At 42.0% G+C, this 12,782-nt stretch overlaps 1 protein-coding gene across 5 annotated transcripts, besides 1 other annotated feature; it reads right to left on the bottom strand.

Moving 5' to 3' along the window:
• Positions 1–1,028: 1,028 nt before the first annotated feature.
• Positions 1,029–1,393: a mobile genetic element.
• A 1,525-nt stretch (positions 1,394–2,918) lies between these two features.
• Positions 2,919–12,707, bottom strand: axed (axundead). 5 transcript variants are annotated; one of them, NM_001370050.1, is made up of 4 exons: positions 12,524–12,707; positions 5,436–6,134; positions 4,717–5,365; positions 2,919–4,264 (listed from the first exon to the last, which is right to left on the bottom strand). In NM_001370050.1, exons 1-4 carry the CDS (start codon positions 12,560–12,562, stop codon positions 3,903–3,905), a joined length of 1,749 nt encoding a protein of 582 aa, NP_001356975.1. In that variant the 5' UTR covers positions 12,563–12,707; the 3' UTR covers positions 2,919–3,902. The 5 variants fall into 4 exon arrangements, with proteins under 5 accessions (NP_001356975.1, NP_648051.1, NP_996005.1 ...); NM_206283.2 differs by lacking the exon at positions 12,524–12,707 and adding an exon at positions 12,123–12,455 and having other exon boundaries at positions 3,852–4,264; NM_168174.3 differs by lacking the exon at positions 12,524–12,707 and adding an exon at positions 8,380–8,468 and having other exon boundaries at positions 3,852–4,264.
• Between the last annotated feature and the right edge of the window lie 75 nt (positions 12,708–12,782).

The raw sequence follows: 12,782 nt of genomic DNA, 5'->3' as shown, positions 1-12,782 counted from the left end.
TCATTTTTTATGCCGCTTGATAAAGTAATATCCGTTTTAGGTTCGCCTGGTTGTAGGTCCTGCCAACTAAACCTTACAGAACTTTGGCGGACTTTACAATACCCTCAGGCCCCAAGAAAGTGGTATAAAGTCAGTTTGGAGCACTGGGGGTGGGGTTTAAGTGGAAAAATGCAAATGGTAGAGCATATTAAAATATTATGTACTCTACACTCAATCCCTTGATTCGCAGTAAAAGAGATTTTAAGGCTTATAACAAATAATAATAAAGCATATTTTTTATATAAAGTATTGCAAGTACAGAAGTAAATTTACAAATTTCAAGAGCAAACGCTACAGTTAATCCCCTTTAACAAATTGAAAATTTGTTAATTGCTAAAAGTTATTCAAAGTGTTCTTTGCGCGTAAACGTAATTAAACGAAAATGAGTTTAAAGAGCTCCATATCTATTTAAAAATGAATAATGCGATACAAACTTCAACAAAGCCCCCAACAACCGCAATTGCCGCAACTCGGGCTGAATAATTAAGGGGTATTAACTACAAGGTATACAAAAAATGTCAGTTGCTGCAAGTAATGTGCCAACTTTGGGCTATAATTTGGTGGTCCCTCCCCGCAAGACCCCTGCCCCTCACAAACTGCAGCAGTTTTGTGGGTCTAACACAGATTTGTGGCCTTGGCTTTTTCGGGGGTGAGCACACTCCATGGGGCGTATGCGTCATATCAGCACACGCATACGCCGTGTAGGTCAATGCCGTTAGACCAAAACGAGAGTTTGCGAGTGTGTGGCTCTTGCCATGTGTGCATGTGTGTGTGTGTGTGTGTACTGGTGTAGGTGTAATTGAAACTTCCGCTTTGGTCAGTTAGCGCAATTTAGCAAGCTGCAAAAAAGTTAGGCACGGCTGAAGTAACAGGCAAAGTGCAAAGTCCATTGCAGCTACTTGGCTTTCATTTCAATTTAAACTTTGGCAAGCTAAAGCCAGCATACATGCACACACACACACACATATCCACACGTACACTTGGCACATCCAACAGAGTGGATGTCTAAGCCCAAACTGGTGTCCTGGGTGACGGCGGGCGAAGAATTCATCCTCAGCGTCCCCGGCTCGTCGTAAAAGGCGACTAAAGGGTGGAAGGAGGAGCCCCCATGGACTACACTGAAGGAAGGGAGTGCGACCTGGCCTCACATCCTGCTCACCGAAGTCATACCTTGACTGGCAGTCCCGGTGAGCGAGCAAGGACTGTAGAGCACGCGGAGGTTTTTGTTTTAGTACGTAGGCATAATTCCAATAGGGCTTATGAATCGTGCATGCCACCTACGGACGGTAGGTGGTATCTTTAGAAGATTTTAATTTTCCTACCGTAAGTCAAATAATAAAAAAAAAAAAAAAAAAACACGTACACTTGGCTCACACATGGACACACGCAGTCATGGAGAGTGAAAATTATTTAAAATTATTTATTTCACAACAATTTTCATTAGGTGGCCAACTGCAATGCAGGTTGCCCGCTTTTCCACATGCCCCTTACTTTTTGCCACACGCTCGGCACTAATTCACTTTTGCTGATTTCTGTGAAAAAATATGCGAAAAATGCCTTGAGAGGTTTGGGTGAATGTGCACTCATGTTTCATATATGAAATAATTATATGTGCGGTCAGCACAGTCGCTGCCAAAAGGCCGCCGACTGGCTGCGGGCAGTGCAGCATTTTCCTTGGCAGCTTCTAAAAAATATAGAAGACAAAAAAATATAGAAAATTTGTGGCACTGCTACATGGTCCATGTTTCTGCTGCATAACTTTTGCGGAGATTTTCCTCAACCGAGGGACACGCCCCCTCCATTTTGCCGCCCCCAGGGCCACTGTCATCGTCTATGTGCAAAATTAGTGGCAAGCTGGCAAGATGTAAGGGCAACAAAAAACGCCAAAGGAAAATGCAACTGGCTAAAGGTTAACAAGCGTCAGACAGGCCACCAGCAAACCCTGGGAATTACCCTCGGGCAGCAGAGAAAAAAAAATCAACGAAAATAAATAAAAGAACTTATAATTTTTGGCCACCACACACAGAAATCGTAAAAATGGCTGAAAAAGAGTCTGGCCAAAAGAGGAATGTTAATGAAAAGCAAGCGTGAAATAAAATCATAAATTTTCCAGTGGGGGAGTGAAAAATGCTAGTTTTCCACAGCGGGCTTTGTTGTTTTGTTATTATATGGCATTTGTATGCACATGCCAACGAGATGGAGAGTTGGAGGAATACTTAGAGCTAGAGCTGGGAATTGGACTCGGGTGAGTGCATTTGCGGTAAGCCCCCGAATGCATACAATGATACAATGGCGAAAGTGCTAGTATGTGTGTGCGGTTTGGCAAGGATTTGCCCCCAGTGAAGTCCAGTCCAGTCCAGAGTCCTGTCCAGAGTCTAGACTTGGTCAGCTAAGCCGGCGCAGCGATACGATGAGTAGTTGTCATAGAAATGGGTGGGGGCAGGAATGCGGATGAAGTTGATGAGGGTTAGAATTAGCAGAAGTGAAAGATGGCCATGACTTGGGATGGGATGTATGTGTATTTAGGGAAAGTTGAATTAATAACACAGAGTTCCAAAGGGAAAAGGGCTGGATGTGTTCCTTTTATGTTAAGTCCTGTAATAGATTTGTATTTCGTAGTAGCCACTCGTCATTCAAACAACTCGAAAACATCTAAACTAATAATATTGGTCAGGCTAGCTTTTTAGTGGTGTGAAACTTTGCTAGCCGGCAGCCTTATTGTGACTCAAACCCTGTAGTGAGCTTTTCAACCGCATTCGTCACTAGAATAAATCCAAAATGAATACAAATTGTAAAATATCTCATATATTACAGGCCTCGTCCCAACCATTAAAAACGTTTTAAAATATTTTAAAAAATTGTGTACATCTTTATTATTTCTTTAACTACTTTTTCTTGAATGTATTTCTTGTTGTGTGGTTGATGCTTTGCTTCATTGATATTTCGCACTGGAATCGCTGTTTCAACCTATGTATGCATATAACGTGTGGCAACTTAGGCGAAAACAATTCGAGGCGTTCTTTGCTCTAAACATTAACTAATAAAATGCATTAATCTGTTAACAATTTGTGTGTTTCCTCTGCGCTTTGCTGGTGTGCTTACATAAGTAATTCGCTATGATTAATGCTAATCTGATTGTTATTGTTATTTATGCGATTTAGCTATAGCACTTCGTTATAGGAGTTAAAGCCAAGAACCGAGTAACGGCAACATAGTTCTGATTTCAACGCATTTGCTCTCTATATACATACATGCATGTATGTGTATATAGTATTTATGTATGTGTGTATCGTATGAATGCTGGTGAGTGTATATATAAATTCCATATGTCGACAATTGCACAACAGTTAAAAGTATAGTAAACAATTAATATAAATGACTTTAGATATGGCCGGGCCCAAATACGATTTGCACTATAATTTTTGTGTGTTGATTAACTTGATGTACTTTGTGAGTGAGATATCCCTAGCAATATGCAGTAAGTTCCTAAGTACTGTAATTAGTTTTACTTTTTTTTCGGTTTCAATTTGTTATGTTAGGTTTGTATTTTGAGTCCAGCTACAAAACGTTGCATAAAGTTGTATAAAAGTTTTGGTATTACCATTGTTTCCATTTGACTAGCGAGTAAATACAAAAACCCAATCGATTTGCAGGCAACAGTTAGTTCGACCTGCACACACCGCATATATCTGCGTGTATATAAATAACATTATATAGTATTGTTAGAAACGGCTGCTATAAAATCACTGCCACAGTAATGGCCAATATCCCCATAAGACTAACGTAATCGTTAACTCTATGTATAAGTAATTCATAAGCGCTAATATTCGTTTAATGCAACAAGTCTATGTGGGATCATCATCTCATCCTCCGTCGTCTCTGGATCGATTTCTGCCCGCTCTATTTCCATTTCCATTTTCCTCATCGGATCCATCATCTTCCTCCTCGTCATCGCCGTCCTCCTCCTCCTCCTCCTCCTCCCCATCGGACTGCTCGGATCAGTCAAATATGCAGACGAAGATGCGGAGACAGTTCATTCCCACCTTCTCCCAGCATCCATCCTCCGTGGGCCGACCCTCGTGGGCCAGCCGCATCTTCTTGGGATAGTTCTTCGGACTGCTCCGGTCGCTCAGGTGGACGGGCATCCGGGCGTATTCGGCACGCGGCTGGCGGAACTTCTCCAGCAGCTCCGCCTGCTGATCGGTGAGGTTCTTTAGCTTTTTGCCTGCAATGTAAAAAGAAAAAATATTAGTAAATACATCATTTTTCACAACTGTGCACATTAGTAATAGTTGAAAATAAAACATTATTGCTTGTATTTTAAAGTAGAAAATCAACTATTCTAAGGCATACTCCCGATAAGACTGCATCCTTACTGCGTTTGTCACTTTAAATTAAATATTATTCATTTTTAAATATTCAATGCGCCATTAAAATATTTATCTACAGAATGTATATTAGCTAGCTGATAAAAAATATTCATATTCTGTGTAAACAAATAATGAATAAGCATTCAAAAAATGTTTAATATGATTAAATTGTAAGCTTTCAAATTTTTAAGATTTTATTTTTAACTTATAAATATAAACTTCCTAGCTTGCAATAGTGATCTAGATCTTGGTTCACTGAACTGCAATAGATAAGCCTACACTACTGTTACTCCAAGAGGTTACTCACCATCGAGGGCGTCGGTGATAAGAGATATCTCAGTGGGTGGCAGTAGCTCCAGGCGTTCGCAGCATCGCCGGAATTCGCTGGCGGTCATCCGCAAGTAACGAGGTGTGAGGCATAGTGGACCGAGGACAGTGCGACGGTTCTCCGGCGTGGCATCGATATGCTTGCGGGCGCACTCCGCCAGACTCCACGTGGCCAGGCACTCGAACAGAGTGACCTCCGACCTGAGCTGCAAGGTATCCCTCTTGACCAGCGTCTCCAGCTCCTCGAACCTGAGATCACTGATCTCCGGCATCGAAAGCTGCAGCTCTGCGTGCATATCGATCAGCTGGAGCGTGTTGTGCAGCAGCGCCACGCCGTAATCTTCGGTGGTAAAGGGATTTGGGTTAGGAATGAGGTTCTGCTGGGCTCCATCGCCCTCCGCTCCGTTTTCGGTGGACTGAGAGGCCTTGGCAGCCGCCAGCTGCTTGGCCGCCGCCTTCGCCTTGGTCGCCTTCTTCCTGGCCAGCTGCTGGCCCGTCTCCTGGGTGGTGATCACCGTTTGGTGCTGGTTGGTCAGTGCGATGCCCTGGTAGAACCACAGCGCTTTGAAGATGTCCAGTGCCGTGGCGCTCGAGATTCTGAGATCAAGTTCGCGAATGCAGTAGATTATCTGGAATAGTGAACGACAGGAATGTTAGTAAACATGTCAATATATTGGCTATCCACTAGTAATAACTTACCAGATCTGGAACGTTGAAGCGATCGGATAGCTCCAGTATCTTGAGCAGGTGCTTGTGATCGCGGTAGGGAATGAAGTGCTTCTCCATGTAGCGGACGATCAGCTCGAAGTCGTTCTTGTCCACGTTGAGTATCTGGAAATGATTGTCGCTCTTGCGACCGCTGTTCGGACCGGCGTGGATAAGCTTGGCCAGCTCCACGCTCCGCTCGAGTACCGACTTTCGTTCGCATCTGATCATGTATCGATCATCCCCGTTGACCACGATGAAGTCTATGTAGGGATTCACGATGATCGGAACACCTGTGTATATGTTTGTTTGTCCCCGGGCGTAGGCTGGTGGCATCATGTGGGCGGGGGGCGCACTGGGCGCCGGAGCACTCTGAATGGCATCCACGTGATGGCCATCGGGTCCAAGTCCAAACGGTAGCACCATCCTGTTCGGCTCCCAATCGTTGTTGTTGTTGTTTTGTTGGTGTTGGTTGTCCTCCGGACCTGTGATCTGCACCTTCTCGTCCTCTGCCTCCTCCCGACGCCGCAGTGCCTTGTGGACCAGGGCGCCCACCAGAGGGAATTTGGTGATACGCTTTTCCTTAACCAGATGCTCCTCCAGATGGGCGCTGAAGCGACGCGGGTTGTATTTGTTACCAGGACGTGGCTCTAGGCTGTCCTTGTCGTGAAAGGCAGTGATGGAGCTGGAGAACTAAAATAGAAGCATACAGTGGTAAGGTTTCCAAACATTTATATTGTTGCTGTAAAGTTATCTTAACATCTTAAATGCTGTTTACCTAATGATATATATTATTTAATATAACATTTTTAATTTGATAATGAAAGACTTCCTGATTGATTATTAATCACTGCACAACTCGCATTTCAAGTACCCAAGCTTAATGTGGCTCTAACTCGAAGAGCTTTTGGAGGTAAAGGGCTGCTCTGTGGCTATCAATAGTCTCCCGAGGGAACTACATTTTTAAGCTAAAGAAAAAGTTAGATATTATTTACGACCCTTACGAATGGCCAGTTAGTCATGCCGGCCGGTCGCCGGTCGCCGATTTCGCCACGCCGAGAAATCTATAGGTAGTTATTTTGATGGCCGTTGTAAGTACTTTCCCACCTGACTGATTGATTCATTGGCCCGCTTATCAGTCAATTGGCACACTCCAAAACATAAATCGTTTAGTGGTCTAAACAGCCTTTAATCGCTGATTTTTGCACTCGACAATAAATTAGGCGTGCTATCTAAAAGTACACACCGACTAATTAGCCAACTAACCAAGCCCCATGCCCATTTTTTTTTTTTTTTTTTTTTTGGGTCCTGTTTCAGTTAGCATATGTTCCAATCGTTTGATTACCGCTAAATCATCTGCAATCCATCATAATATAGCCATAAATCATGTTCAATATCGAAAACGGGTGCACTGCTACCAGTTTGACAGCTAAGTTCCCGCGTGATTATTTAATTCCCCTAAAAATACTAACCAATGATAGGGACAGTACCGAATCGAAGGAGTAGCTCCGCGATTAAGTTGGCTTTTTGGCGTATAAATTCATCAGACAACGCAAGTCACATAAGCAGAAGGTACTACATCAAATTTATTTCTGATTATTTTAATTTAGTTAAGTCTCAAATGCCAATCTATTCAAATTTATGGTAGGCTGGGTCAAATGCCTTTAAGACATGAATAGTAAATTGGGTCTCAAACTGTTTGCATAGTTATTTAAATTAATTTTTAATCGATAACTTGGTCTTTAAGTTTTGAATATTTAATTACAGTTCTTATTACATAGAAACTTTCACGAACTTTTACTTGTATAATGCTGTGTTTGTCACGGGAATACTAAAATATGGAAGCATTTGGGGACTTGAGAATGATAAGATTGTCAGTCTGATATGCCATTAATATGGCCGATATCGAAGATAAAAATAGTTTGGAACATAAAAAATTTCCAAAAGTAAAAGTATTTTTATTATAAAACACACACGTCCTAGATTATTGGCATATTATTGATTTATTTTATAACATGAATGACCTGCATAAAGAAATTCTTGTTCCTAAAAGGTAAACATTTATATCTAAGCGAATTTCAGAGGAAAACTTGCTGAACTAATGCCTTTGTTCGTTCGAAAAGTTTGAATTATATAGTTCCTGTTCTTGTTATTTTCCTAAGTACAATGCAAACAAAATTAATTGTGGCACAGTGAGATTGCGAGCAAATTCGCGCCGGTCGAGCAAAACATTAAAAAAGAATGTACGGAGGTATGTATATTAATAAATAAAATAAATTATACGGCGATGTTTGAACAGTTGTAAGGAAGACGGAATCGGTCTTGAAGTGTTGACGACCGTTTCTCGTGGTTCAAATGTGGAGCTTTCTAGAGAGGGGACGTCCGTATTCAAATATTTACCCAGTGAACCACAAGGGGAACTGTGACGACTTGTGATAGTCTGATAGTGCAATAAATAAATTATCGTATGCAAATAAATTTATGGCTGTTCATCGCTCGACTTGAGACTTTATCATCTGCACAGCAACCACAATGGGAGATGGGTTTTATGTACAGCACAGGCATCGAATTAGCACTTGGGAGTCATTAGTTGATTTCCTTTTGTTTATCAGCCCGCTCTATATATATATTGTTATTTGGGGCGTAGGAGGGTTGGTCAAAACCCTAATTGCCACCCAGACCTTGTCCAAATTTAAACTTGAACTTTACAACGCACATGTCACTCGATTTCACTATCGCAAATTATCATTTATATCATGCACTTCTTACGCTCTATTTGTTGTTTCGGCTTATCGCTGTAGACGCTTTGTTCCACCAATCAATCAAAAGCGATTTATTTTGGCCTAAGATATGTTGGTTCCAACTTCCCGGAAACCTTTTGATTTATACTTTTGGCAAACGAAATTTGTAATAATTTCTTATATTGTAAATCACGCACTAATTGTTTGATTCCAGTTCTGGACAGTGGGTGCCGTATTTTCGCACGATTTCGAACCGAACACCATGAGTTTAAAATATCGACTGCCATTCAATCCCATTTGCGAACTGCGACGTCGGCAGTGGCAGCGAAGTCGTCAGCGAACCCTGCGGATGTTCGTTCGGAAGATTACGTCATGATCGTTGAAAATGCACGAAATTCGAGGAAATGCACCAAATAGGCATGCAAAAACCATTTCAAAGACTATTTTTTAATATTATATTTAAGCTGTTTTCATGTTTTTATAGAAGTTTGCATAAAGTTTCATTCAGCAAAAACGCGATAGGAGCATTGATTCAAGTGCTTTTTTATTATTATTCATATCTTAGATTGCAAACTTTTTTTTCAATTGACCCTGAACAGCTACAACTGCTTCAGTTAGTTAATCAAAATTAAATATATTAGGGGTAAGTTTAGCTCGCCCGCATATTCACAAACTTTGAAGTTGCAAAAAAGGCCGAGGGAAGCTGGCAAAATGCAGGTCGAGCGGAAATGAGCTCGGATTCTCCGCTTAAGAAGCACTCACAACTTGAGTTATCAACTCAATTCGGTGGACAAATAAATCAATTTGTGTGGCAAAGAGGCAAATGGCATAGTTAAACGCAGCACCAGCAGCTGGAGGAAGATTTCACAGTTGGATGAATCAATTAGCACGCCGATTGTGGGTGGATGGAGGATCGGATTTCGGGTGGTGTGTGGTGGGTGTGGGAGTGTCATATTTGACAACTGTAATTGTCGCTGGCGCTTTGTGTACGCACGAAATTCGCCCCATTGATAAGCAATGCAAACAGAACAGTGGGCATAAAAAGTACACGCCCACATACACACACACACACGAGTGTGAGCGTAATAATAGCAACGAAGAGCAGTTTTCCAAGGGCCAGGCAGAAAAGCAAAGTAGTTATTATCAGCGGCCAAGGCCAGGACAAAGCTGAAAATCTGCTCGAGTTGCTTCTGTGTGCACACGTATTTATGCAGCCAGCGAGGGCTGCCACAGAAGTTGGGGAAGGTAGCTGGCAAAATTGCGATTAGATAAAACTAACTAGCTACAAAGTACCAAGTTTATCACTATTTTTATCGATTCGCTTCATAGTGCTGCACTTAACGACTCGATGACAACCTTAAGTAGTACTCGCACACAAAATGTTTAAGCTGATTAATGCAATTATTTGAACAGTAAAAACCTTTGTCTCAGAACTCTAATTTTACAGTTCATAGTTCCAGCTTGAGTCGTATGTGACTGTTAATAATTAACTATTAAGGTATATCTGCCTAAGGTAACCACAGATATGAAAGACTGATACTCTTCGATCTGCCCTCGCTGAGGCATATGCCACTAGTGTTTACATATGTATTTCATGTGGGGCTACTGGAGCAGCGAAGACTGCTAATGAGTCCCCATGTAAAGCGGAAGCTCCAGATGGGAAAAAACATATGAAACCGGCCAGAACAACAGCAAAAACTGTTAACAGTTAGCACTCGAAGTTCGCCTCACGAACGACCTTGACATTGGGTGGCTGGGCGGTTGGGTGACAACAGGGTCCACTGTGCACGCATTTCCCCAAGATCAACATAGCGATTGGATCGCTCGAAAACCCGTTTACGATCGCCGGGCCGAATCAAATATTTGCATTTATAAGGGAAAATTTAATTAGCAGCATCAACAATGTGGAGCAATATCGATATTTACGCCAAACAGGCGGGCGGCGAAAATGTTTAATTAGTCGAAATTTAACATAATTACTCACTTTGTTGGCTGCCGGTAAACATCACGCAATGTGCGCGGTTCAAAGCAAACAATCGAACAAATGAAACTGCTAAAAAACAAGCCAAAGAATTCGATGGGAAAGAACTGGGAGCCCAACCCATCTAATCCCAGTACAATTCGCTTCCTGATCCGCCGAACACTGCCAACTTCAAATTCCACCTGCTATTGCCGCATAGTTCAAAAATAAACCACTTGCCACATTCTTCGGCGGAGCAGGAAGAGTTCGCAGCCAGTGCAATGGCTCCTCTATTTATACCCATCCTAATGAGGTGGTTTATTAAAATTAGCCCATGGGCAGCAGTCTAAGTACTACGAGATTATGAAACTTTGGAAACAGTTGAAGCTAAAATTACTTAAAATTATATGCGCGCTCGCTGTTAATGCAACAAAAATGCAAAAACATGAAATTATATGATCATCTTTACTTGGTTTTATCATTACCATTTATCACACTATACGGTTAACGAACTCCTTTTCGCAGTGGCAATCTTATTATTGGCGTGAAGCCCATCATTCTGATAGTCACACTACCATACTTTATTAATAAGCAAACATTCTTATCTGTAACAAATACGATTTGGATTTTGAACTTCTCACCCGAAGCCGCCTAACTGCAGTACTTCGGATGCGTAATTCAATTTGCCATGGGTAGACACCTCCATCCCGTAACTTCCACTGACTCATCCATTCATGGAGCGTTTGTTCCGCGACCAGGCACCATATTACTACACATATACTACGTATCGATGGCACTATGGACACCTTCGGACAGGATGGCTTTTCACAACGGGAAAATGACATCATTTGATTTGATTGCGGACAAACCGAATGCCGCGGAGCAAATACAACAAATGGAATTTGTTGTTTGTTCTTGGCTTGGAAAATTGCATTACTCATCCATCCCCTGCGAAGATCCAGCCAAATGACGACCGAATTGCTCACTGGTCTTTTGGCAACGCGCCAAAAATGCCAATTTCAAAGTATAGGAATTGATTGGAGAAAAGGTGGCAATATTATTTACATAATTGCCTAAACAGAAACTAGTTGTAACAAGCAAAATGAAAAAATTATGTATAAAATTTTCCATCGATATTATAAGAGTATGAATAAAAACCTATATTAGTTATCTCTAGTACTTCACAAATATTCTGCTTTATGGTATCGAAGATTACCAAAAATAACAAAACCATATAATTACAAAAATTGGGTAAAATTCAATTTCCCTTCGGCTTTCATAGAAATCAAATTTTAGGGGACTTTGGAGCTAACAAAAGTGCTGCCTCCCGAATTGCAAACAAAACACGAAAACGGGAAGGGCGGAAAAAAAGCGAAAAACTCACCCTCGACGCGCAGGAAAATCGCTGGGGGTGTGGAAGGTGAAGGAAAAACCCTACGCAACATGTTCCATGTTCGGCGGGGAAAACAAAAGGGTGAGTGGCCACTGAATGAAAGTGGAACAAACAGTTGAAACAAATTTGCAAAAGCTGGCAAAAGAAAGAGGAGACCTTTGCTAAATTCATGGGGTTTGGCATGGGCCAATAGAGCAATATCAAGAGCGCGATTCTGGGATTTCTGGCGGGGATTGGGGTCGGTTGGCGCTGGGGCAACCAGTTGGTGCCAAGGGCGAAGCTGGGGAATGGGCGTGAGTGCTCGTAACAATTGACAATGCGGCGTATGCGCGATGGATGCCCAGCTGATGATACAATGAAACACTGACACAGTGAACGACTTTTCCATACACCCATACACGCGCATAATTACACCCACACACACACAGAGACGCAGAGAGTCGGAAAACTTTCCTTTGAACAGGCTTTCATTCGCCAGTGTCTGTGTATTTTATGGATACACAATTTATGTTGGCCAATTGCTCGCCTCTGTTTGTATACAGCATTTCATTCCTTTGCATTCTGATTAATTATACACAGAGACTTACCCCAGTTTATGAATTTGTCGGATGGGCCAACTCTCGATTTTCGAAATTTATTCGCCAATTTTCAGCTGAGATAACTATGAACTTCCGCCTCGATGTCAAAATCTTCAAACTTAATGCAAATTCTGTTTACGCCGATTTGTTTATGCCAATAATCAGATACATATATACAGATATTTTGGCCATATAGCCCCGCCGATACTCGCGTATATATTTCCGTTTCGATCCGATGCGATCCGATCCGAGAGTTTTGCGCGCCTCGTGCCAAACGGAATTGGGAAAGGCAGCCAACAACGACGACGACGTCTCCGCTCGAGAGCCAAAAAGCGTATATACAACAAGATTTGTACGAAGAGCGCCAAGCCAAAAATATGAAAAACAAACGAGACAGCAGGAAAACATACCAAATTTCCCGGGCTGGCGTTGCCACCATACTGGTCCATGTCCAAAATATGGGCACCATATGAGTTAGTGATCCTGACCAGGGCTTTTAAATCTTCAGTTTCAATTGTGTTCGGCCCGGAAAGGCATAAGTCGAACTTAAATATGTTATAATATTTGAAAATACCTGCCAGTTGATGGCAAAACACCAGCCGTCTGGCAACATTCCACCGGAATTGGGGAAAATTCTCAGAAAATTCTTGCGGCGGGACATGCGCATAG

The sequence above is a fragment of the Drosophila melanogaster genome, chromosome 3L, assembly GCF_000001215.4.
Source record: "Drosophila melanogaster chromosome 3L".
NCBI lineage: Eukaryota > Metazoa > Arthropoda > Insecta > Diptera > Drosophilidae > Drosophila > Drosophila melanogaster.
This window is presented reverse-complemented; position numbering and strand designations above follow the sequence as displayed.